The following is a 27,156-nucleotide window of genomic DNA, read 5'->3' as shown; positions in this document are numbered from 1 at the left end:
GTATAGCAGCCGCGGGGGTGGGGGGAGGTTAAAGCTCCTCTACTCCCCATGATAGGGTTCTGATCTACAGGGGGCCACTCTAGAATAAAAATGAAAAAAAGAAGTAGCTGCTAGCTATGTCTTTAAAGTAGTGTCTGTTTTGGTACTCAGTTGGACTGAGTGAACATACTTGGGGTTTCAGATTGCCTGGATGTCAGTGCATTAAGAAACTGATTTTCCTGTTTAAAGGTGTTCAGGTGATAGGGTATCTCTCCTGATTAAATTACAGAACATGATACTTTACTGGCATTACGATATATACAAGCATTTTCATTTATGAAAGGAAGATTACATAAACTATGACCTGGTTCACATGAACCCTCAAATAACCCATGGCTTGTTTTAGAGTTATTTGAGAGTTGTCTATCCCCCAAACAACCCCGTCAAGGCACCATGCAAAAATGGTGCCTGCAGGCGCCTGGCACAAAGCAACAGCCCGCATGGGTAAATCAAGCCACGGTGAGCTATCATGATGGGCAAACAGGCTCTATGTGCTAGGAGGGGAAATAGAGTCACCTGCCCTATTACACGTAGATTGTTTAAATCTGCAACTGTGGCGTGAATTATTTCCTTCTGACCGAGAAACTAGTTCTTGATCTTGGCCTCTTTCTTGTCAAATTTTGATTGCCTAAAGGTTTGTGGTAAATCAATTTAAACCTGTGAGCCACAAAATCCTGACAGACAGCAATACCAGGGGGTTTATTGCGTCCCTGGTGGGTTGTCATACATGACTGGAGGGCTAGATTTCGCTTGGTGGGTTACAAATTCTGTACGTTTTGCACTTTCTATCACATATGACCAAAAGTTTTTTTTTTAAATCCCCATATACATTTATTAATATCTGGATAAGGTTGGTTTTATTTTGGATTGAAATTTACAGATGTCTAGAATTTATATGGGATAAATTCAGGCTTGTTGGATTTGGGAAGGAACTTTCCAATCAAACCTCTTTTTATGTGCAGCAGGACCTGTTGCACGTAATTCTTTGTGGTCTGATTCACACGTACATGTCCATCATCTTATGACTACAGCGTTAGGTGGTAACTTGCAATAGGAAATCAAATACCCCAGATAGAACTTTCACCTCACCTCAAACGCAGAACTTTCAAAGGAGTTGACTCATGCATTTAGCTGTGATGAGAGATCAAGTGATGTGTATGTGAACTTGCGTCAAGGTGATGATCGGTGTTTTCTGCTGATAATGAGACAATTCTTGGTGATGTAGGTGAGAGCCTAAGGATGCTCTCCTCCATGCTGTGGTTCCATTTGAGAACTGGAAGGTACAAAATGGTTGCTGAATGAAGAACTTAAGAGATGTTGGAAATAGGAAGCTAGAAGAAGGAAAACGTTATGCGGAACACAGGATAGTGCTAGAAACGATACCCCTAAGCAATGCAGTTTGATTCTGTTGTCAGCACTTACGAAAACATATGAATTACATGGTTAAGCAGAAAAATATGCAAAGGCAGGAATATAACAGGCAGTGAAAAATGGGCACTGATTGCAAATGTACATTCATCACCACAAAGCACAAATGGGTGAAAAACCAGTCTGAGTGCAAAAACCAACAGATTTATTAAGCTTTTTTTTTAATCCAATGTACACATGTTTTGAGCTACCTTTAGGTGCTTCCAGATGGAGGGGTCCTAATGGTAACTATCAGAAGTCATTGTGCACCTATTACATCTTTTTTTTCCAGAACTGATTTTCTGCAGTAAGAAAAAATATGGACAGAATGATGGGAAAGTCTGGTAGTGGATATGATGATGTTATCTGGAACCCTTGCAAAATTCTGTGAATGAGGCAGGACACTCGCCATTAAAAGGTTTGCTCGGAAGCGCCCCTTGTCTTCAGGGATACAGGGATAACAAACACAGTTATAGCATATTTATTTGTTTGAGGCTGCAATGCTATATACAAAGGTACTTGGGAAAGAAGTTTCATTAAACTCGGTGGGGCTTACTTCTGAGTAGACATGTATAGGATTGCACTGTACATTTAGATTTTTGACCCGCTCTTCAGCCCAAAGCTGACTTTTAAATGAAAAGCACAGAATCAATAACAAAGCTACAACATAAAACTCATTAAAACTACAATCCAAATAATAAAATTTGAGAAGCTGCAGAATTAATAGACGTGGTGGTAGCACAACTAAAATAATTCGGTTACATATTATATTGCATAACAAATTCATGTTATGCAATTCATTATAATGCATCCTCTCTTTAAGGTATTGAAAGTGCAAAACAGTATTTTGTTCTTTTTACAAACAAAAACATCATGAGCTGCAGCTGCTTTGGGCTAAGAATACATTGACCAGCTTACTTAAGCAAAACCTAATTAAATGTCTGGTTCTTGCATAATTTGTGATAACTGGTCACCTTAGCACCTATTTTCTTAGTTTGCACCACTTAGTTTGTTGTATTAGCTGTGGTTATGGGGAGGGAAATGCCCAGTGAGCTATTTACATACATATTTAATTATCTTGTAAACAGCATACGATATGATCTGTGCGTAACACAATCTTCCTACAATTTCTGGTAACTATCAGGAAATTGCTTTCTCCTAACTTCTCATTTCACCAATTTTACCTCTCTCCATTTGCGTACATTCGCAAAATCTAATCAAATAGCTGACCCTTGCTTAATTCGTGTAGACAGATGAATATTTTAAGTCCACACATCAACACACACATGCACACGAGCCTGCCACTTCTTGAAATAGAAGAAATCTGATACTTGGGGCAGGTTTTGGGATGGAGTCTAGAAAAAGTCTAGGGGTAGAGCCCGGAGGTGGAGCCCAGTGGGTTTTTACTGTTCCAGAGACAGACAACTGGCCTGAATTTTTTTAAAAAAAGTAACTGAAGGATTCAGGACTTCGCCCTGAAGGACAAACGAACCCACCAGATCCAACGGATTAGTCCAGCCTAACTCATTCACCAGTTCGTATTTTGTCTTTATTTTGTCAACAGCATCCTTTGATGCAGTGTTTCTCAAACCTTCACAAGTTCCTTTGGAGTGATTTCATTATTTGACTTGATTATTATATCAGAGTCCTCTAATACAAAAATAGCATATTTAACTCTAGTGCCATGACACTGTATTTGAAATTACTCTCATCACTCTAATTTAAAAAATGATAACAAAGGTCCGCATAGTTAAAGCAATGGTATTCCCCGTAGTAACCTATGGCTGCGAGAGCTGGACCATAAGGAAGGCTGAGCGAAGGAAGATAGATGCTTTTGAACTGTAGTGTTGGAGGAAAATTCTTAGAGTGCCTTGGACTGCAAGAAGATCAAACCAGTCCATACTCCAGGAAATAAAGCCAGACTGCTCACTTGAGGGAATGATATTAAAGGCAAAACTGAAGTACTTTGGCCACATAATGAGAAGACAGGATACCCTGGAGAAGATGCTGATGCTAGAGAAAGTAGAAGGAAAAAGGAAGAGGAGCCAACCAAGGGCAAGATGGATGGACGATATTCAGGAGGTGACGGACTCAACCTTGGGGGAGCTGGGGGTGGCGACAGCCGACAGGAAGCTGTGGCGTGGGCTGGTCCATGAAGTCACAAAGAGCCGGAAGCGACTGAGTGAATAAACAACAACAATTACATTTATACCCTGCCTTTCCACAAAGGGCTTCAAGGTGGTGCATATAGTTCTCTCCTTCATTTTATCTTCACAACAGCCCTATAAGGCAGGCCAGGCTGAAACTGAATGACTGGCCCAAGGTCACCCAATGACCTTCATGGCTGAGTGCAGATTTGAAGCTGTTTTTCCCCAGTCTAGGTCCAACACTAACTATTACACTGTCTTCGCTGTTACAGATTGGGAAGCCAGGTCCAGTTTTACTGGCCTGCTCTTGCCCATTTACAGCAGTCACCATATGCAGTTGTGACATAGGGATAAGTGCCATAATGCATTTGCAAGTTGGGCTGTGGAAGTCTTCTTAACCATTTAATTCATGTTTTATACTGTAAGTGCTGACAACAGAATCAAACTGCATTGCTTAGAGGTATCATTTCTATCACTTTTCTGTGTTCTGGATAATCAGTGCCCTCTACTCAGCACTGGTTAGGCCTCATCTTGAGTACTGTGTCCAATTCTGGGCACCACATTTTAAGAAGGATGCAGACAAACTGGAGAGAGTTCAGAGGAGGGCAACAAAGATGATCAGGGGACTGGAAATAATGCCCTGTGAGGAGAGACTGAAAGAACTGGGCAAGTTTAGCCTTGAGAAGAGAAGACTGAGCAGAGATAGGATTGTTGTTCAGTCGTTAAGTCGTGTCCGACTCTTCGTGACCCCATGGACCATAGCATGCCAGGCCTTCCTGTCCTCTGCCCTCTCCCCGAGTGTGCTCAAATTCATATTCATTGCATCGGTGATGCTATCTAGCCATCTCATCCTCTGCCGTCCCCTTCTCCTTTTGCCTTCAATCTTTCCCATCATCAGGGTCTTTTCCAGGGAGTTTTCTCTTCACATTAGGTGGCCAAAGTATTTGAGCCTCAGCTTCAGTATCTGTCCTTCCAATGAGCACTCAGGGTTGATTTCCTTTAGGATGGACTGATTAGACCTTGCAGTCCAGGGGACTCGTAAGAGTCTTCTCCAGCACCACAGTTCGAAAGCATCAGTTCTTCGGCGCTCAGCCTTCCTTATAGTCCAGCTCTAACAGCCATACATTACTACTGGGAAAACCATAGCTTTGATTATATGAATCTTTGTCGGCAAGGTGATGTCTCTGCTTCTTACTATGCTGTCTAGGTTTGCCATAGCTTTCCTCCCAAGGAGCAAGCGTCTTTTAAATTCATGGCTACAGTCACCGTCTGTGGTGATCTTGGAGCCCAAGAAAGTAAAATCTGTCACTGCTTCCATTTCTTCCCCTTCTATATGCCAGGAAGTGATGGGGCCAGATGCCATGATCTTCGTTTTTTTAATGTTGAGTTTCAAACGAGCTTTTGCACTCTCCTCTTTCACCCTCAACAAGAGGCTTTTTAGATCCTCTTTGCTTTCAGCCATTAGGGTGGTATCGTCTGCGTATCTGAGGTTGTTGATAATTCTCCCAGCAATATTAATTCCAACCTGTGATTCATCCAACCCGGTGTTTCTAATGATATACTCTGGATATAAATTAAATAAGCAGGGTGACAATATACAGCCTTGTCGTACCCCTTTCCCAATTTTGAACCAATCAGTTGTTCCATGTGTGGTTCTTACTGTTGCTTCTTGACCCTCATACAGGTTTCTCAGGAGACAGGTAAGGTGGTCTGGTACTTCCATCTCTTTCAGAATTTGCCAGAGTTTGTTGTGATCCACACAATCAAAGGCTTTAGCGTAGTCAATGAAGCAGAAATAGATGTTTTTCTGGAATTCTCTTGTTTTCTCCATGATCCAGCGAATGTTGGCAATTTGATCTCTAGTTCCTCTGCCTCTTTGAAACCCAGCTTGTACTTCCGGTAGTTCTTGGTTCACATACTGCTGAAGCCTAGCTTGTAGGATTTTGAGCATCACCTTGCTGGCATGTGAAATGAGCGCAATTGTGCGGTAGTTTGAACACTCTTTGGCATTGCCCTTCTTTGGAATTGGAATGTACACGGACCTTTTCCAGTCTTGTGGCCACTGTTGAGTGTTCCAAATGTGTTGGCATATTGAGTGCAGCACTTTAACAGCATCATCTTTTAGGATCTTAAATAGCTCAGCTGGAATACTGTCATCTCCTCTAGCTTTATTGTTAGTAATGCTTCCTAAGGCCCACTTGACTTCACTCTCGAGGATGTCCGGCTCAAGTTCAGGAACATTAAGATCTTTCCTGTATAGTTCGTCTGTGTATTCTTTCCACCTCTTCTTAATCTCATCTGCTTCTGTTAGGTCCCTGCCTTCTTTGTCCTTTATCATGCCCGTCTTTGCACAAAACGTTCCCTTGAGATCTCCGATTTTCTTGAAAAGATCTCTAGTCTTTCCCATTCTGTTGTTTTCCTCAATTTCTTTGCTTTGTTCATTTAAGAAGGCCTTCTTGTCTCTCCTTGCAATTCTCTGGAACTCTGCATTCAGTTGGATATATGTTCCCCTTTCTCCCTTGCTTTTCGCTTCCCTTCTTTCCTCAGCTACTTGTAAAGCCTCATCAGACAGACACTTGGCTTTCTTGCATTTCTTTTTCTTGGGGATGGATTGAGTTGCTGCTTCCTGAACAATGTTATGGACCTCCATCCAGAGTTCGTCAGGCACTGTGTCTATCAGGTCTAATCCCTGAAATCTATTCCTCACCTCCACTGTATATTCATAAGGGATATGATTTAGGTCATACCTGAATGGTTTAGTGGTTTTCCCTACGTTCTTCAATTTAAGCTGAAATTTTGCAAGAAGCAGCTCATGATCTGAGCCACAGTCAGCTCCAGGTCTTGTTTTTACTGACTCTATAGAGCTTCTCCATCTTTGGCTGCAAAGTACATAATCAATCTGATTTCGGTATTGACCATCTGGTGATGTCCATGTGTATAGTCACCTCTTGTGCTGTTGGAAAAGAGTGTTTGTTATGATCAGCGTGTTCTCTTGACAAAACTCGATTAGCCTTTGTCCTGCTTCATTTTGTACACCAAGGCCATGCTTGCCTGTTATCCCAGTGATTTCTTGACTTCCTACTTTAGCATTCCAATCCCCTATGATGACGAGGATATCTTTTTTTGGTGTTAGTTCTAGAAGGTGTTGTAGGTTTTCGTAGAACCGATCAACCTCAGCTTCTTCGGCATCAGTGGTTGGGGCATAGACTTGAATTACTGTGATGTTGAATGGTTTGCCTTGGATTCGTACTGAGATCATTCTATCATTTTTGAGATTGTACCCCAGTACTGCTTTTCCCACCCTTTTGTTGACTATGAGTGCTACTCCATTTCTTCTAAGGGATTCTTGCCCACAGTAGTAGATATGATGGTCACCTGAATTAAATTCGCCCATGCCTGTCCATTTTAGTTTGCTGATTCCCAAGATGTCAATGTTCAGTCTTGCCATGTTCAAGTTCAAGTACTTGAAAGTACTTGAGCGCTGTTCAAGTACTTGAAAGGTTGTCACAGAGAGGAAGGCCAGGATCTCTTCTCAATCATCCCAGAGTGCAGGACATGAATAATGGGCTCAAGTGACAGGGAGCCAGATTCCGGCTGAACATCAGGGAAAACTTCCTGACGGTTAGAGCCATATGACAATGGAACCAGTGACCTAGGGCGGTGGTGGGCTCTCCCACACTGGAGGCATTCAAGATGAAGCTGGACAGCCATTTGTCAGGGATGCTTTGACTTGGATTCCTGCACTGAGCAGGGGGTTGGACTTGATGGTCTTATAGGCCCCTTCCCACCCTACTGTTTTAGGATTCTATGAAGCACTACCAGAACTGCTGTTTGTAGGTGTCTTTAATCTGTGGTACATGTAGTGGCTTACTAGTTTCTGCTAGACCAGGTCCGTTGATCTTGTGATCTACCAAACAGAATTCAGCTCATCAGTCGTGTATTATGGTGCCTCCCCCCCCCCCCGGGCTGGTTGCAGACAGCCAATACTCAACAATTACTGATTTTCTAGTGAGTTGCCATAAATGACTAGTGGGCCGGGTTGTAGGGTGGCCATGTGTCCTCTTTTACAGAGGGCAGTCCTCGGTTTGAAGGGCTGTTCTGTTCAAGTCCAGTTTAAATATGAAAAACCATCAGAAAGGACAGCAGGAGGCTTGAATTTGCCCATCAACAATTACCATGTGGACAGCGGACTGACAGGCAGGCAGGCACACGGGTCACCTGGTCACAGTCTTCCCCACTATGAAATTGTGTTTCTATTTTAGCTATAATAATAATAATAAAAATAATAACAATAATAATTTCTAAATTTGCTTTTATACATGTAAATGAGCATATGCACATTTTATGCAAACCTGTGCCTTGTTTGGTTCCCTTTGGTGACGCATTTCCTCATTTTTGGCGATGCATAAATGGCTGCTGTTGGCTTGGTGGGTCCCAAGTTGTGTAGTCCTGTTCTAAGCCTGGGCCTGTCTCATTTCCTTCAGGGTGCATTTTCAAGTTGCCCTTGTCACAGCCAAGGAAAGACATGTTGGCAGAATAGCTTGAAAGGTTTGCTTCAGGTAGGACAGCTTAATTTTCCGTGACCAACCATGAGCGGCCTTATGGCTAACAGCAAAGTTTCTCCTGCTGGCCTTCTGCTTTTCTGCAACTGCAAATAACTCTGAGCAGGCACCTGTCTGATGATGGAGATGATGTAAAATGAAGAGAGTGATGCAGGTAGATGGAAAGCAATTGACGCTGGTGAAAATGATGTGAAGCAAAACAAATGCTCCAGGGAAAGAGGCTTGCTGTTTTGCGTAGTTTAAATGCATATTGTTTTTACAGAGTTGCTGGATTTTTTTCTTTGTTTCAGTTTTAATTGTGCCAAATCTGGCAGCAGGTCAAACTGACCGTAGGTATCAAGATAAGAGGCAATGCAGAGATGGTACAATAATTCCTGGGAATGAACACCGTGTTCTTCTTTCATCCCTTTCTTCGCAGTAAGGATTGGTGCTGTAGAGCTACAAAATTCCCCGGTGTGTATGTGTGTTTTTTTTTTTTAGCAGCGACTGAAGAGACTTTCTGCTCCATCAGGTCCTTAGGATTTAAACACCTGCCTCTCCAAATGTGAGGAAGCTGCTTCCTTGTGTGTGGCCTGATTTAGCTGAGTGAATGTGTGTGTGTGAGTGAGAGAGGGCACATTTGATTCTTTCAAAATGTTTTCCCGAGACAGTAAATTTAACTCCTGCTGAGAGCAGAAGTAATTGCCTGATGTAGATTTTAAAAAACAAAATAAAACACACAGAACCCTTTAAAAGGCTTAACCCTGTTTTCCTCCTTTATTTTTTTGAATGCTTGCCTAGCTGCACAACTAAATGCAAAAGCACAAGTAAACTGCTAGCGTTTGCTATTAGAAGAAGGCTCCCACAAACTGTGTCTTCTTCTTCGGGCTGATATTGAACATCATATGGATCGTATGCTTTTGCTGTAGTTGCGGTGAGGATAATTAAGTTGTGATTTATCAATATTTTTAGTACATTGGCTTGGCATGATTACCTTCCTCTCCATACTTATTGGCAGGACTGAGGAAAGATGACCGAATTAGTGTTTGGGTCCTAAAATACTGTGGAAGTTCAAGGTTGCCTTTAAAGTACACCTAATTAAAAGCAATTTATATTCGCCTCTGCTTTCCAGAGTACACACAGGGATCATTGCTGCCGACTTGATTTTTTCAATATATAATTTATTTTTTTTTAGCCACATTGCCCAGAATTGAAGCAATATGAGTGTAATCCTTCCAGTGCTGCTTTTACAATAGGTAGCAACCATCTTACTCCACATATTTCCAGACAGAGCAGTTCAAACGTAAAGACTGACTATTACCATGTAAACTCAAAACTTGTGGGGTAAACTGGGGTGTGTGTGTTGGGGGTGGGTGGAAATCAAGAACGTGGTATTACCATGACTGGTCAGCTTGGTTGACCAAGGATGGGTTTTTTTGTCCCCCTCCCCCGCTCCCCCCCGCTCCCCCATATAGGACTGGCAGTTCAAAATGTAATGTTGGTGTTTTAAATGTTGACTGTTTTTCACACCCTGAAAAATGCTCCTCTTAACCTAGCTGGAGGCCCTGTTTCCACAACAACGGAAGGAGAAGGGAGGAGTGGCTCACCTGCACTTTTGTAGGAGCCACTTATGGTCCAGGCAGGGCTTTATGGGGGTGCACACTGCACCTCTCTAAGTAGCTTCATGTAACTTACGTCCAGGTGTGGGGGGAGGGTTGGAGTGAACATCATCTGAGTGGCAGGGGCTGCTCAACCAATAAGAGAGGCTCCTGCCCCCTCCAGGCTCCTTAAGGACGGTGTGAAGTAGTTACTTCCCCTTGTGTGCATTTGTAAGACAAGCCTCCCAACGAGCCCCAAGCCTCATTGAACACAATGGGTGTTACTTCTGAGTAGACACACATATGCTTGTACTGCACAGGGATGGGAAACCAGCCCCCTTTCTAACCAAACCGATACTGCACAGGATCTCTAACAGAGCTGTGAATTAATTAATTACCTCCTAAAGCAATAAAGCAAACAACCGAGAATCAGAGCCTCGAGATCTGCTTAACTGCACTTAGGGAATTTGGCTTTAAACTGTGCCATTTCAATTGAGGGGGATCTTTGTAAGTACTGATGTGGGTATTCAGAGGGCAAGCCTCATTCAGCACAATGAGAGTTACTTCTGAGGAGATGCTAAAAGGTTTATTGTGGGAAAGAGAGTAGTAAACACAAAGATGGAAACCAGCCCCTATTTTAACCCGTAGGATCTCTATAATGAAGGCTCGAAGGAGTTACTTCCTAAGGCAATAAAGCAAACAACAGAGAATTGGAGCCTCGAGATCGTGCTTTACAGCACTTAGGGAATTTGGCTTTAAACTGTGCCATTTCAATTGAGGGGGATCTCTGTAAGTTCTGATGTGGGCATTCGGCTGGCAAGCCTCATTCAGCACAATGGGAGTTACTTCTGAGGAGACAGTAATGGGTTTGTGCAGGGATGGGAAACACAGGAAACACCCCTTGACCCAGGTCACGGTGAAAGGCACACCCCTGGGCAGGGCTAGCATACCTGAGGTAAATGCAGGGGTTGGGGCACACAGCAACTATACCGGGGAGAAGCCGACTTGAGGAAACGAATCAGACTTTAAACAGTCTAGGAAATCTGGTTTTCCCTGATAAGCCCCGGGGGTGGCGGCTGCTGGATGGCCACGACGTCATGTATCCCTAATGACCTCCACATGCAGCCAGTTCGGAGTAAATCGCTTGTGGAAACAGGCCCCCAGCTGGGAAGAGTGAGCTCTAGAAAGCGAGTGAAATGGAGACTTGAGGCGGGAAACTGAGTGGCTGTGCGCTGGATCTCTCTAGCCTCTTGCGTCCTCTTCTGTCACACTAGATACATGTAGAAGAACCGACTATTATTTTCACACAAGTATATATAAACTGCTGGATTAGTTACACAGCCAACATTTCATTGAAGAATAATAACATTTGGCTAGATGCCCTGTGACCACAATGGTGGGAATGTGGCCATAAAGGTGGGCTCCTGTTGAATGGGTGGGGCAGTGTCAACTAGCATGGATAGGTGCCCTAATTTATAGAAGACAGTCCTCTGTTTTGGATAACTGGCAGAGGACAGTCCTCAGATTGAAGATGACCTTTATTTGATGGGTCATCCAGTCCAACTCTGGTTTAAAGTCTGGTGAGGGGCAGGGGGAGTGCGACCCTGTCGATTCTCCTGGACCTCTCAGCGGCTTTCGATACCATCGACCATGGTGTCCTTCTGGATAGGTTGTCTGGGTTGGGAGTAGGAGGCACTGCACTGCAGTGGTTCCGCTCCTACTTGGAGGGCCGATTCCAGAAGGTGGTGCTGGGGGATTATTGCTCTGTGCCATGGCAATTGTGCCATGGAGTTCCACAGGGCTCCATTTTACCCCCCATGCTGTTTAATATCTACATGAAACTGCTGGGGGAGGTTATCCGGAGGTGTGGGCTGAGGTGCCATCGTTATGCGGATGACACCCAGTTCTACCTCTCTTTCTCATCAAACCCAGGTGAGGCAGTGGCTGTTCTGAATCAGTGCCTGGGCACGGTAATGGACTGGATGAAGGCAAATAAATAAGACGGAGGTACTGTTGGTTTGTCTGCCTGGCTAGGTGATATACAACTTGTTCTGGAGGGGGTTGCACTCCCCCTAAAGGATCATGTTCATAGTTTGGGGGTGCTCTTAGACCCAGAACTGTCACTTGAGGCACAGGTGAACTCAGTGGCATGGAGCACTTTTTATCAGCTTAGGCTGGTATACCAACTTCGCCCTTATCTGGACAGAGATAGCCTAGCTACAGTTATCCATGCTCTGATAACTTCTCGTCTGGGTTACTGCAATGCGTTATACTAGCTCTCCAAAGGCATTTTTTTGCTTTCCCCTCCCTCCCAGCTTTCAGATAGTGCCCTTTTTGCCTACGCTGACAAAGAGGTTCAGAAGGAGAACACAGGTGGAGAAACGCAGACAGACGCAGAGAGGTGTAGGACATTGTGCAATATCAGCAAAAGGCCTGTCGAGTTTAACAAGGAAAAGGTGGTCACGGACAGATGGAAAGGCAATTGCCATGGGTAGGATAAAAGCTGGGTCAAGATCTGCTTTTCTTATGCTGCCAAACCAAATATTATCTCCAGGCCCAACGAAGAAGGAGAGGAATATTTTCTCTCCCCTGCCCCCATGCTGGAGCTCCCTTCCCTCCCCTCCCCTCCCCTTCCTGTTTTTTGGGAGGAAAAGAGTGCTGGAGGCATGTTGTCCAATCCCCTGCAATCATAGAATTGCTTTTCGAAGGGAAACGTCCCCTCCCACTCTCCACACTGGACCTGGCATAGTGTCCCTGTTAGAGGGGGCCAGGTCACCCTCTGTTGAGGTGGTTTGGTAGTTTTTGCCCTTATTGAAGCAGTGTCCCAAGGTACAGCACTGTATGTTTCTCTAGAGCAGCCTTCCCCAACATGGCACCCTCCAGATGTTCTGACCGCAACTCCCATCTTCTCCAGACAGCAGGTGCCTAGCTGGGTATAATGGGAGTTGTAGTCCAGCACATCTGGAGAGTGACATGTCGGTGAAGGCTCCTCTGTAGGAATGAATGGCAGCTATTCAGTTATATGGAAGAAAGCAGGGGGATGGGGACAGCCACTTGGTTTGGGGGGTGGAAGAGAACTCTCCAGAGCTCCCTCTCAACTCTGGTTGTCCAGCCGCTGCCATTTTCTTTTTCTTAGAATATTCCTTAGAATGGGGAATTCTGAAAAAAGAAAATGGTTGCCATCAACTGATCACAGCTTTAAGGGTGCTCTGTTAAGTTTTGTCCCCGCCAAATTGCCCAGTGATACAGCTGTTATTATTTTAAGTGCCAAACTGTAGACCACGCATGCATGTTAACATTTTCCCCGAGTGTAATGAAAAGCAGCATTGCAAGGCTGCAGCCGGGAGCAGAAGAGCGTGGATGTAATGTCTAGTTCCGCCCTAACTGGCTGTCTTCTTATTCTTCACACATAGTGTTTTCTTTTCACTGCTTCTTGTATTTAGTTACGTTGGCGCTAAAGAAACTACTGCTGATTTAATAGAGGACTAAAATATCGGGGAAGAGCCTTGAAATATTGATGTGTTTGTGGAACAAAAACAGCTTGCTACTTCTGGGCAGCTTTCTTCCCGTTACTCTGGGGGAAGCACAGCAGATGTGCAAGGAGAGAAAAAAAAGGATGTAATTGGAAAAACATACATTAGATTAAGCGATAATATCGGTAGTCACCTCCATTCAGACATCGTGCTGAGAGCTAGACTGACTGACAAATGGCTGATAACATTTTTATTATTATTTCTTTGTTTATTCTATAGCCACAGACCATAAGGCAGACTCTCCAGAGGACCCTGCAGCATTACGAGCATCAAGTTATTGGGTAAGTAGAACTGATTTCTTCAAAACTGGAAAGAGTGGATGGATGGATAGATGAGCGAGTGGGTGGCAATAAAAAGTAATTTATGACCGCTAAGATAACGCTTTATGGCATCCTAGGACACAACCCAACTGGGAAGGTCTTTTGTACAAGCCCCATTGAAATGTGCAGGGCATGCTCAAGAGCATGCTTTTGTGTGGGTCCCATTCATTTCAGTGAGGCTCCTGAAAGAGAACATCCCAGTGGATTATGGGCACAGACTTTGGCTGCCATGACCCTCTTTGGAAGATAGTTTTGGGGATATTTTTCTTTTACACCAATCATTTCAATTTTACATGTGATTCTTTCTTCCTCTCAATGTGTTTTGGGCTTTTATAATGTTGTCAGGAATGTACAGACCTGAGTCTAGTATATGAATTAAATATGAAAACATAAATAAATCTGAGCCCTCATGGTGAATCAACAACCAGAGCTTTAGTACGTTACATGGGTTTCTATATACAGTTCTGTATTTATTATTTCTAAATGGCCTTCAGTAACTAGGCGCTATGCATACTTCATTCTTTAATTTAGAAAATGTATGTCTTCCTTATGGTCTCTGTTCACGTTATATGACTTGGGAGAACTTGAGCTGCTAGATCAAAGCAGAGCCCTTTACAGTACCTCAGCTACTTCGTAAGTTCTTTGAGATAAACCTGGCGCTTATCCAGTGTCAGCATCCAGAGTCTCTTGTTTAAAGCATGAGGTTTCTAGTCCTTATGTTTTGAAGAAAAGTTTCAAAATGTATGGACGATGGTGAAATTACTGAAGCCAAAAGGTTGCTGAGCAGAACTACTATTGGACAGGAGGTAGGGTGGCAGTTCTCGGTGTAACTCTTGGTCTTTCCCTTGGATACCTGAAACAAAATTAGTGCAGGTTTAGATGCAATAAATACAAAATTCGGAGATGAACCAGTCACCCTGCCACATCTGTTCCTCCCTCTCATGCACTATTCTGACATCCCCTATCAGCAACCCTTTTGCATGCAGAGACGTGTGTAGGGATGTCACCGAACTTGTACTTCTGGGTTCAGAAGTATGAGTTTCAGGGAGCTCATAAACTATGATGCAAGTATTTCAATCTTGAAATTCTTCTCTGGCTTAGATTTTAACCCACGCTACCCCCCTTCCAACCCCTCCCCCTTCCTGTCTCTCTTTCTCCTCTCTGGCACTAGCAGACAAACAGCCTCTGGGAAATGTAGTTTCTCCGAGGGCTACACAGATTGCAGCAGCCCTTGAGAAAACTACATTTCCAAGGGGATACTTACAGTCGGGCCTGCAGGGGAGGGACCACCCACTCATTCTTCTGTCTCTTATTGTGGCTTGCTATCACTGCAAGAACTGGGAGGGGAAAGTTTTTTGTTCAGTCTCTTGTTTTTTAATAATTTAAATTTGTATTTACATACCCAAATAATATATAAACAAAGCAAAACAAAGAAAAAGACACAAAGTTTTGACAAAATAATAATAGCAAAGTTATTTTTTAACATACGTGATTTTATCTAATGTAATTCTTTTCAAATATCAAGTAATATAAATCAGTTCTGATAAAATTTAGATAGCAAACAATATACCTAGTTTAAACTATGTTCCGTCAGAAATCAAAAGACATAAAATTTAAAAACAGATCAAATAATCACTACATTCAAAATGGAAAAACCATATTGTGTTTTTGGAAGCAACACATTCTTCTTTAAATATTCAGTAAATGGGAGCCAGGTTATTATAAAATTATCCAGTCCTTTGGGTGATCAGTGGGGAGCTGTGTGGGTGAGAAGGCAGGGATTTAAGACTCAATAGGGAGTGAATTCAGATTGCCTTGGAAATAAGTTGAGCTACTTCCCAAGAAGCCTGGGAAGCTCACCTGTCACCACCAGTTCAAAGAAGTGTTGCATATGCTCTGTGGCATATACCGAGAAAAGACTGGATTGAGCCCTTTGTTTTTAGCTTTTAGTTTATATTATTTGGAAGTCTGTTTTATGGAGAGATTGTATTGGGTGGTGAATCTTACTGTATTGTAATGTTGTTTAAAATTTAATTTGCTTATGTCAGTTAATGATGCACACTCCTTTGGGTACTCAGAAAAGTGTCCAATTAATAAAGAAGTAAAAAATTTTTTTGCCTAACACGTCTAGTTAATTCCAGGGGCAGAATTAACTTTTTAGCACAGTATTTTGGTTACCCGAATTCAAGATTTTGATATTTTTAGTACATAGTAGATACAGTCCCTTGTCCTTCATCTAGAATGAATCATGTAATGGTTTATTTATTAATGGGTCAGTTATTTTTGCACTGTAGTAATGATTTGAGACCTTAGCAAGACTGCCTTCCTACTGTGCTAAAATTAGTAAGTACCTCACCTAGTTTTTACTGAAGAGTGTGCAATCTCAGATGTGTGTGTTTTTTTCTTCTTTTTTCTTTTTCTTTTTTTTTTTTGCTCCAGTGAATACTTATATACACAGGTAACATTTGATTGTGTTGCAAGCAAAAAACAAAAAAACAGAAACTAGTTGAGGTGGGTGGCTGAAACAAATGAAAGAGCTGAGAAGAATAGTCCATAGCCATATCCATATTATTTGTACAGCACATTTCCCACAGATATTGATATATGTCTATCAATCTCAAGCTGCAATCCTGCCCCTTCAGCCTGTACTTCACCTTTGCCAGGGGGCTCATGAACCCTCTTTCAGGAGAAGACTGAGCCAAAGTAGGAATTGAGCACTTCTGCTGTTTCCTTGTTATCTGTTATCATTTTGCCATCCTTATTTAATAGTTGAACCACATTTGTTTCCTCTGTCTTTTACTATGCACGTTGAAGAAAGCCTTTTTGTTGCTTTTAGCATCCCTCGCTAACCTCAGCTCGTTCTCAGCTTTAGCCTTCCTGTCGTCATCCCTGCAATTCTGTGCTACCTGCCTGTACTCTTCCTTCGTAGCTTGGCCTTCCTGCCACTTCCTATATGTGTGCTTTTTGGTTTTCAGGTCACCTCTAAGTTTTTTGTGAATCCACATTAGCTTCTTCTGTTGTCTTCCACCTTTATATTTTGTTGGAATTGTTTGTAATTGTGCCTTTAGAATTTCCTTTTTTAAAAACTCCCACCCATCTGGGGCTCCTTTTCTTATTAGAGTCACTTGCCATGGGACCTTACTTATCATTGTGCTGAGTTTATTAAAATTGGCTTTCCTTAAGTCCAGGGTACGCATTTGTCTACACTCAGTTTTTGCTTCCTTTAGAAGTTGAACCAAGAACTCAAGCATAACATGGTCACTTTCCCCCAGAGTTCCTGTAACTGCTAGGGATGTACGAAAGCGACTTACCTTGTCCCGCAGCTTTTTTCGCGGTGGGGGGGAGGCGCTTCGCTTCTCCCCCCGAAGTTCATGCGAGGGGGGGGAGGCTTCCCGCCTCGCCCGGCCGAAATTCAGGCTGGGCGGGAGGCTCCCCATCCCTCGCCGGCAAAAGTCAGGCCGGGTAGAAGCGCCCCGTCTACCCGGCCGTGAAAAAAAAAAGAAAAAACCACCCCCGTGATAGGCTACGTAACGATTATCGTGGCCTATCACAGCTAGATTTGCAAAGTCAGCCGTGATAGGCTACGTTAATCGTCACGTAGCCTATCACGGGTGACTTTGCAAATCTAGCCGTGATAGGCCACGTTAATCGTTACGTAGCCTATCACGGGGGTGTTTTTTTTTTTTTAACTTTCCTTGTAATGGCGGTGGCGGCAGCCGGTCGAAAGACCGGCTGCCGCCCCCGCCCCTGACGAAGACCCGACGAACCGCTGCTGGGACCCGCTGCCGGGAGGGACATTCGTGAAAGGTAAGTCCCATCCTGGGGTGGGGGTGGCAGGGTGATGGTGGAGAATTTCACCGCCGATTTTGGGGGGCCGAATGCGTTGGCACTCGGCCCCCCGAAGTTTCGGGGAGAAATTCTCCCCCATCCCCAGTAACTGCTACTTTATCCACTAAGTCATCTCTGTTGGTTAGGATCAAGTCAAGGATAGCTGATCCTCTAGTTTCTTCCTCTACTTTCTGTAGGAGGGAATTATCAGCAACACAAGTCAGGAATCTCTTGGAGGGGCCATGTTTTGCAGAATTTGTCTCCCAACAAATATCGGGGAAATTGAAGTCCCCCATTACTACTACATCATGCTTCCTTGAAATATTGGCTATTTGCCTTTCAAAAGTCTCATCCTCATCTTCTCCTTGATTGGGTAGCTGGTAGTAGACTCCAACCACCATGTTCCTTTTATTCCTTGCTCCATTTATTTTAACCCAGATGCTCTCGTTGGGTCTACCAAGCTCATCCTCCTGTATTTCTGTGCAGAGATATGTATTTTTAACATATAGTGCAACTCCACCTCCCTTTCTGTTCTTCCTGTTCTTTTTGAACAAGTTATATCCTTCAGTTGCTGTATTCCAGTCATGGGAATCATCCCACCAAGTTTCAGTTACACCTATCAAGTCATAATTTCCCTCCTGTATTAAGAGTTCAAGTTCGTTCTGTTTGTTTCCCATACTGTGGGCATTAGTATATAGACATCGAAGACCATGTGCTTCATAGTCTGGCTTTCTTCCTACATGTTTCTGAAGACTATTATTGGGCGCCATTAGAGCTGTTCTCTCCGTTATGAAGCATGAGCCTTCATCCACTGTTACCCCCAACTTTACGTCTCCCTCCCCCGTAGGATTCAGTTTAAAGCCCTTCTGATGAAATTCATGCTGTGACCAAACACCTTCTTCCTGCTTTTGTGAGGTGCAACCCATCCCTTGCCAACAGTCCATCTTCCAGGAAGTATAGCCCGTGGTCCCAGAATCCAAATCTCTCGTGCCAGCACCACCTTCGTTGCCAGTCATTCACCCAGAGTATTTTTCTTTCTCTTTTTATCCCTCTTCTAACTACTGGAAGGAAGGATGAGAAAGCTATCTGGGCCCCAAAGTTCTTGAGTTTCCTTCCCAAAGTTTCCACGTCTGACATGATTTCTTTGTAGCTCTGCTTGGCAGTATCATTTGTTCCCACATTAATTAGAAGATAGGGATACCTGTCAGTGGGCTTATGAGTGTAAGCAACCCTTCAGTCACGTCTCTAATCTGTCTTCCTGGGAGACCGCATACCTGATGAGTCCATGGGTCTTCGTGACATACTTGGGTTTCGATCCCACGCAGCAAGGAGTCTCCCTCTACTACTACTCTTCTCTTCTTGTTGTTGTCCATTGCTGGGAAATACATTCCATTTAAGCCTAACAGATTTCCGCAGCATTTCTGATCCTGCAAGTGGGGGTGGACTGTGCTAGATTTCCGCCCCCCCCCCCCGGATTCTGGGAAATTTTTGCACAAAAGGTGGCTTTGAGCAAATGGTCAATTTTATCCTCTCCACCAAGGGAGATGATAGCAGAAACCTACCTGGTCATGGGCCTGGGATCTTTTTTGAGCTGTGCCCTGGATCTTTTGAGCTATTCTAATTGCTTTTTTTTTTTTTTTTACATTTTCCCATGGACTTGCATTGGAAAACAGAAAAGGCCATATCTTTTTTTAGTTTGTATGATAAATATATGACATTTGGAGACCTGGCAGCCCCCATGGAGCTGACTTAACCTGCCAAATTTCAGGCAGTTAGGTCCAGTTGTTTTTGTGCTAGTCGCAGGTAAAAATTGCTTTTTTCAAGAAAATGTGTCAAAGCAAAGAGCAATCATTTTGTTGTGCTTCCACCTAAATTATGAAATTTGGGGACCTGGCAGCCCCTATGGAGCTGACTTAACCTGGCAAATTACAGACAGTTAGGTCCAGTGGCTTTTGTGCTAGCCTTGCGTAAAACTTTCCTTTTCTCAACGACTAAAACAAAAAGTAAAAACTGTCAAGCCACACAGGGGATTAGAGATCCTAATCAGAAGGTGTTTAAGATGGCCATTAGGAGGTCACTATCCATAATGTCTGCAAAAAACCTCTCCCCCCTACTTTTCTGCTCTTACATGCTCACTGTTGGGAGCTTGCTTGCAATGAAATTTTGAAGAGGGAGAAGGAGGGGAAGAAAGAGCTCCATGTGAAATACTGGTATTTCACACAGCATCTGATTTTATTGCCCCAGACTGGAACATTTGGCTTCTGCAGAAGTTTAGTAGCTTCAGTACAGCAAAGGATCCAATCAGCCTCCACAAATGACTTTCTGCCTCTCCACTTTCATTTCTCATAAATAGCTGTAGGACTCAAATAATTCCAAAGGGAGGGTTAGGACTATGTGGCATCATGATCGGGAATTGCTGAGGCTTTTAAATAGGTTCTATAGTTTTAAAAAAGCTAGAAAAAGCCCTCAGCCACCTCACCTCATAAAGTTAATTTAAGTACATGCAATCTTTACAAACCCTCTATAGCCTCCTAAATTCCTCTGAAGTGCTACCTCTCTGAAGGGAGCCACTTGGCTCAGGGAATTCTCTCTACCCCCCCCCCCCGGTGCATTTCCAAAAAACAATCACCATTCTTTTCTTCTCCCCTCCCCTCCCCTCCCCTCTCTTGTTCTTTCTTTCTTTCTATTCCACCCAGAGCATATCTTGGGGAATTCTAAAAGAGAATTCTCTTCGGTGGGCAAGAGAAGTTCTGAACTGTATTTGACTTTACACAAACAGACAAGAGGGTTGGCTTTTCTCCTTCTCCTCACTCACGTCTTTGAGAAAAGTGGGTTCACATGGTTGTAGAGAAACAAATCTGGGGCTGTTTTGTTTGTCAGTTGCCATTATCCAGCAACAGGAAGGGCTGTAGCTCAGTGGCAGAGCACACGCTCGGTATGCAGAAGGTCCCAGGTTCAATCCCCGGCATCTCCAGGTAGGGCTAGGAAAGAATCTGGCCTGAAACTCTGGAGAGCTGCTGCTGCTGCCAGTCAGTGTCAACAATACTGTGCTAGATGGATCCAGGGTCTGACTATAAGTCATAAGGCAGCTTCCTATGTTCCTATTTATTTATTTATTTATTTATTTCATTTCATTTCATTTCTATACCGCCCAATAGCCGAAGCTCTCTGGGCGGTTCACAAAAACTAAAACCAAACAACACACAATAAAACAATTTAAAATATATAGAACATTAAAACCACAATATAACAATACAACCACAATAAAACCTAGCAGCAGTACAGGAGTTTAAAATACAGATTTAAAACAGCAAAGATAAAAATTTAGAAAGCTAAAATGCCTGGGAAAATAAAAATGTCTTCACCTGGCGCCGAAAGGAGTACAATGTAGGCGCCAGGCGAACCTCACTAGGGAGCTCATTCCAGAGCCGGGGTGCCACAACAGAAAAAGCCCTCCTCCTAGTAGCCACCCGCCTCACTTCCTTTGGCAGGGGCTCACGGAGAAGGGCCGCTGATGATGATCTTAAGGTCCGGGCAGGCACATATGGGAGGAGACGATCCTTCAGATAACCTGGCCCCAAGCCGTTAAGGGCTTTGAATGTTAACACCAGCACTTTGAATCGGGCCCGGAAATGGACTGGCAGCCAGTGCAGCTGGAAAAGTACTGGCATAATATGAGCTCACAGGCCAGTCCCTGTTAACAATCTTGCTGCCCTATTTTGGACCAGCTGAAGTTTCCGGACCGTTTTCAAAGGCAGCCCCACGTATAACGCATTGCAGTAATCAATGAACAGAAAGCTTTAATAAAAATAGGAGTTTTTGGTTCGTTTTTTAAGTGGAGGGGAGATAAATACTGCTCATTTATTCAATCCTATGTATGCCTACTGAGAAGTCCTGTTATATTTAATGAGGCTTACCCTCAGGGACCCCTTCATGGATCACTGCCTTGTTGTGGCGAAGGGGCTTGCGTAACTCAGTGAAGCCATAAGCTATGCCATGCAGGGCCACCCAAGATGGACAGGTCATGGTGGAGAGTTCTGACGAAATGTGGTCCACTGGAGAAGGATATGGCAACCCACTCCAGTATTCTTGCCAAGAAAACCCCATGGAACGTATCACAAGGCTAAAAGATATGACGCCGGAAGATGAGCCCCTCAGGTCGGAAGGTGTCCAATATACTACTGGGGAAGAGCAGAGGGAATTTCCAAGTAGCGCCAGAAAGAGTGAAATGGCTGGGCCAAAGCCGAAAGGACACTCAGCTGTGGATGTGTCTGGTGGTGAAAAGAAAGTCTGATGCTGTAAAGAACAATATTGTTTAGGAACCTGGAATGCAAGATCAATGAATCAAGGTAAGCTGGAGGTGGTCAAACATGAGATGGCAAGATTGAACATCGACATCTTGGGAATCAGCGAACTAAAATGGACAAGCATGGGTGAATTTAATTCAGGGGACCATTATATCTACTACTGTGGGCAAGAATCCCTGAGAAGAAATGGAGTAGCACTCATAGTCAACAAAAGGGTGGGAAAAGCAGTACTGGGGTACAATCTCAAAAACGATAGAATGATCTCAGTACGAATCCAAGGCAAACCATTCAACAACACAGTAATTCAAGTCTATGCCCCAACCACTGAGGCCGAAGAAGCTGAGGTTGATCGGTTCTATGAAGACCTACAACACCTTCTAGAACTGACACCAAAAAAAGATGTCCTTTTCATCATAGGGGATTGGAATGCCAAAGTAGGAAGTCAAGAAATCACCGGGATAACAGGCAAGCATGGCCTTGGTGTACAAAATGAAGCAGGACAAAAGCTAATAGAGTTTTGCCAAGAGAACACGCTGATCATAGCAAACACTCTTTTCCAATAGCACAAGAGGCGACTGTACACATGGACATCACCAGATGGTCAATATCGAAATCAGATTGATTATGTCCTTTGCAGCCACAGATGGAGAAGCTCTATCCAGTCAGTAAAAACAAGACCTGGAGCTGACTGTGGCTCAGATCATGAGCTCCTTCTTGCAAAAGTTCGGCTTAAATTGAAGAACATAGGGAAAACCACTAAACCAGTCAGGTATGACCTCAATCATATCCCTTATGAATATACAGTGGAGGTGAGGAATAGATTTCAGGGATTAGACCTGATAGACAGAGTGCCTGACGAACTGTGGACGGAGGTCCGTAACATTGTTCAGGAGGCAGCAACTCAATCCATCCTGAAGAAAAAGAAATGCAAGAAAGCCAAGTGTCTGTCTGATGAGGCTTTACAAGTCGCTGAGGAAAGAAGGGAAGCGAAAAGCAAGGGAGAAAGGGGTAGATATATCCAACTGGATGCAGAGTTCCAGAGAATAGCAAGGAGAGACAAGAAGGCCTTCTTAAATGAACAATGCAAAGAAATTGAGGAAAACAATAGAATGGAAAAGACTAGAGATCTTTTCAAGAAAATTGGAGATCTCAAGAGAACGTTTTGTGCAAAGACAGGCATGATAAAGGACAAAGAAGGCAGGGACCTAACAGAAGCAGATGAGATTAAGAAGAGGTGGCAAGAATACACAGAAGAACTATACAGGAAAGATCTGAATGTCCCTGATAGCCATGATAGTGTGGTCACTGAACTTGAGCCGGACATCCTCGAGAGTAAAGTCAAGTGGGCCTTAGGAAGCATTAGTAACAACAAAGCTAGCGGAGATGACAGTATTCCAGCTGAGCTATTTTAAATCCTAAAAGATGATGCTGTTAAAGTGCTGCACTCAATATGCCAGCACATTTGGAACACTCAGCAGTGGCCAAAAGACTGGAAAAGGTCAGTTTACATTCCAATTCCAAAGAAGGGCAATACCAAAGAGTGTTCAAACTACCATACAATTGCGCTCATTTCACATGCCAGCAAGGTGATGCTCAAAATCATACAAGCTAGGCTTCAGCAGTATGTGAACCGAGAACTACCGGAAGTACAAGCTGGGTTTCGAAGAGGCAGAGGTAGAGATCAGATTACCAACTTTAGCTGGATCATGGAGAAAGCAAGAGAATTCCAGAAAAACGTCTATTTCTGCTTCATTGACTAGGCTAAATCCTTTGATTGTGTGGATCACAACAAACTGTGGCAAATTCTGAAAGAGATGGGAGTACCAGACCACCTTACCTGTCTCTTGAGAAACCTGTACAAGGGATAAGAAGCAACAGTAAGAACCGGACATGGAACAACCGATTGGTTCAAAATTGGGAAAGGAGTACGACAAGGCTGCATATTGTCGCCCAGCGTATTTAATTTATATGCAGAGTACATCATGAGAAACGCCGGGTTGGATGAATCAGAGGTCGGAATTAAGATTGCTGGGAGAATTATCAACAACCTCAGATACGCAGACGATACCACCCTAATGGCAGAAAGGAAAGAGGATCTCAAGAGCCTCTTGTTGAGGGTGAAAGTGGAGCGTGCAAAAGCTGGTTTGAAAGTCAACATTAAAAAAACGAAGCTCATGGCATCTGGCCCCATCACTTCCTGGCATATAGAAGGGGAAGAAATGGAAGCAGTGACAGATTTTACTTTCTTGGGCTCCAAGATCACCACAGACGGTGACTGTAGCCATGAAATTAAAAGATGCTTGCTCCTTGGGAGGAAAGCTATGGCAAACCTAGACAGCATAGTAAGAAGCAGAGACATCACCTTGCTGACAAAGATTCGTATAATCAAAGCTATGGTTTTCCCAGTAGCAACGTATGGCTGTGAGAGCTGGACTATAAGGAAGGCTGAGCGCTGAAGAATTGATGCCTTCGAACTGTGGTGCTGGAGGAGACTCTTACAAGTCCCCTGGACTGCAAGGAGGTCAAATCAGTCCATCCTAAAGGAAATCAACCCTGAGTGCTCATTGGAAGGACAGATATTGAAGCTGAAGCTGAAATATTGTGGCCACCTAATGCGAAGAGAAAACTCCCTGGAAAAGATCCTGATGCTGTGAAAGATTGAAGGCAAAAGGAGAAGGGGACGGCAGAGGATGAGATGGCTAGATAGCATCACCAATGCAATGAATATGAATTTGAGCACACTTATGAATTTGAGCACACTCCGGGAGAGAGCAGAGGACAGGAAGGTCTGGCGTGCTGTAGTCCATGGGGTCACGAAGAGTCGGACACAAGTTAATGACTGAACAACAAGAACAACAACCCTCAGGGAAGGAGCCTGTGGGAAGGAGGACCAGCCAGCTTCACCAGGTGGATCCTGAGCCTGCTTCTGCCCCCACCAAACGAGTACTTAAGGCGGGGCTGCCAGAGGCAGTGCCTCGGCGTGCGCCTCAGCGTCGCACCAAGTGCAACGCTAAGTGCTCACTTAGTGTCGCACTTGGAGTCGCATGGAACAGCACCTGAAGACTCACCCACTTGCCTCTCCAGAGCCACAGATACCAGCAGCAAATAGCAGCAGCAGAGGGCAGCAGCTTTAAAGACCAGGGAGAAAGGGGCAAACGTGGATTTTATCTGCTCCTTCTTAGCTGCTGTTCTCTTTTATCTCTTTTATCTTTTATATTCTTTTACACTGTTGTATATTTTATATCCTAACATTTTATTATGTGCCTTTGAGGACTATTGAGCAACTCAGGGGGTCGGGGAGGTGCCACTATAACTGTGGTCACGGGCAGGGGGAGGTATGGTGTTGGGGGGTTAACAGGCCAGCTGATGAGAAGAGGGCCTAGACACCTTACAGCTATCCCCTCTTCTGGTTCTTCCCCCAACCTGATGGTTCCTGGCAGCCTTACCAGTCTGCCCTTGGGCCTGTTGGTGCTGCTGCTGAATGCCAGGTCGGCCCAAAATATAATCTCCCTCATCCATGATTTGATTGTGGATGAGGGGGCTGACCTGGTATGTATTACTGAGACCTGGGTGGGGGAACTGGGAGGGGTCACCCTCTCCCAGTTGTGCCCTCCTGGGTACTCAGTGCAGCACCAACACTGACTCGAGGGTCGGGGAGTGGGGGTTGCCATGGTCTATAGGAATTCAGTCTCCCTCTCTAGGCTTCCTGCTCATTCGAGTGCAGATCTTGAGAGTTTGTACCTTGTGTTGGGTACCCGGGACAGATTAGGGATTCTGTTGGTGTACCGCCCACCCCGCTGCCCATCAGACTCCCTTCCTGAGCTGACGGAGGTGGTCTCAGACTTTGAGGACCCCTAGGATGATGAGGACTTTTGAGGTGTTGAGGACCCCTAGGATGATAGTCCTGGGGGATCTCAACTTCTATGCTGAGGCCGCTGTATCTGGGGCAGCTCAGGACTTCATGGTCGCCATGACAACCATGGGGATGTCCCAACATGTCATCGGCCCAACGCATATAAAAGGACACACGCTTGATCTGGTTTTCTCGACTGGGCAGGAGGATGGTGATCTGAAAGTGGAGGAATTAACATCTGTCCCTTTGTCATGGTCAGATCACTTCCTGCTGAGGTTTAGACTCCTGGCGGCCTTCCCCCTCTGCAAGGGTGGGGGACCTATTAAAATGGTCCTCCGCTGGAGGCTAATGGATTCCGATGGATTCCAGAGGGCTCTGGGGGATTTTCCTGCTGGTGTGGCTGGTGCTCCTGTCGAAGCCCAGGTCGCTCTGTGGAATGCAGAGATGACTCAGGCGGTTGACACGATTGCGCCCAAGTGCCCTCTCCCTCTGAGCAGAGCCCGGCCAGCTCCTTGGTATACACCTGAGCTGAGGGCAATGAAGCAAGAGAGGAGACGGCTAGAACGCAGGTGGGGGACAACTCGTGCTGAGTCTGACCGAACACAGGTAAGAGCCCACTATCAAGCCTACTCTGTGGAGGTGAGGGTGGCAAAGAGACAGTTCTTTTCCACCAGCACTGCATCTTCTCAGTGTCGTCCAGCGGAGATTTTCCAAGTGGTTCATGGCCTGTTACATTCTGGGCCAGGGAGAGAGACGGTGGAACCCTCGGTGGCACGCTGTGATAAGTTTGCAAGGCACTTTGAAGATAAAGTTGCTCAGATTCGTCATGAATTGGACACCACGATTAATGCAGTTCCATTGGTAGAGGTGTTCAGAGCACCGTCTGGTCCAGTTTTATTGGATGAGTTTCAGTTACTGAGGCCTGAGGATGGGGACAAGGTGCTTGGCCAAGTCCGATGGACCACTTGTGTGCTTGACCCTTGCCCTTCATGACTTATTAAATCAAACAAGGAGGGGATGTCCAACTGGGTCCAGGAGGTTGTAAATTCCTCCTTGAGAGAGGGAGTGGTGCCTGCCACTTTAAAAGAGGCGGTATTTAGACCACTCCTGAAAAAGCCTAACCTGGACCCAGAGGATGTTAACAATTATAGGCCAGTGGCCAACATCCCCTTCCTGGGCAAGGTGCTTGAGCGGGTGATTGTAGGATAGCTCCAGGCACTGTTGAATGAAACGGATTATCTAGATCCATTTTAATTAGGCTTCAGGCCTGGTTTTGGAATGGAAACTGCCTTGGTCGCCCTGCGGGATGACCTCTGCCGGGAGAGGGACAGGGGGAGTGCAACCCTGTTGATTCTCCTGGACCTCTTAGCGGCTTTCGATACCATCGACCATGGTATCCTTCTGGATAGGTTGTCTGGGTTGGGAGTTGGAGGCACTGCACTGCAGTGGTTCCGCTCCTACTTGGAGGGCCGATTCCAGAAGGTGGTGCTGGGGGATTATTGCTCTGTGCCATTGCAATTGTGCCATGGGATTCCACAGGGCTCCATTTTATCCCCTATGCTGTTTAACATCTACATGAAACC

The 27,156-nt window shown here is 44.5% G+C and overlaps 1 protein-coding gene across 1 annotated transcript in view; it reads left to right on the top strand.

Annotated features, from left to right (window-relative positions):
• The window catches only part of GUCY1A2 (guanylate cyclase 1 soluble subunit alpha 2), a 238,188-nt gene that overhangs the window by 11,198 nt on the left and 199,834 nt on the right, over positions 1-27,156 (top strand). The window contains exon 2 of the mRNA XM_084841630.1: positions 13,485-13,546. Coding sequence (XP_084697756.1) covers positions 13,485-13,546 — 62 coding nt within the window. The remainder of the gene's footprint in view (positions 1-13,484; positions 13,547-27,156) is intronic.

The sequence above is a fragment of the Heloderma suspectum genome, chromosome 3, assembly GCF_057233095.1.
Source record: "Heloderma suspectum isolate Gila_16-S chromosome 3, 16-S_ref, whole genome shotgun sequence".
Classification (NCBI taxonomy): Eukaryota; Metazoa; Chordata; class Lepidosauria; order Squamata; family Helodermatidae; genus Heloderma; species Heloderma suspectum.
This window is presented reverse-complemented; position numbering and strand designations above follow the sequence as displayed.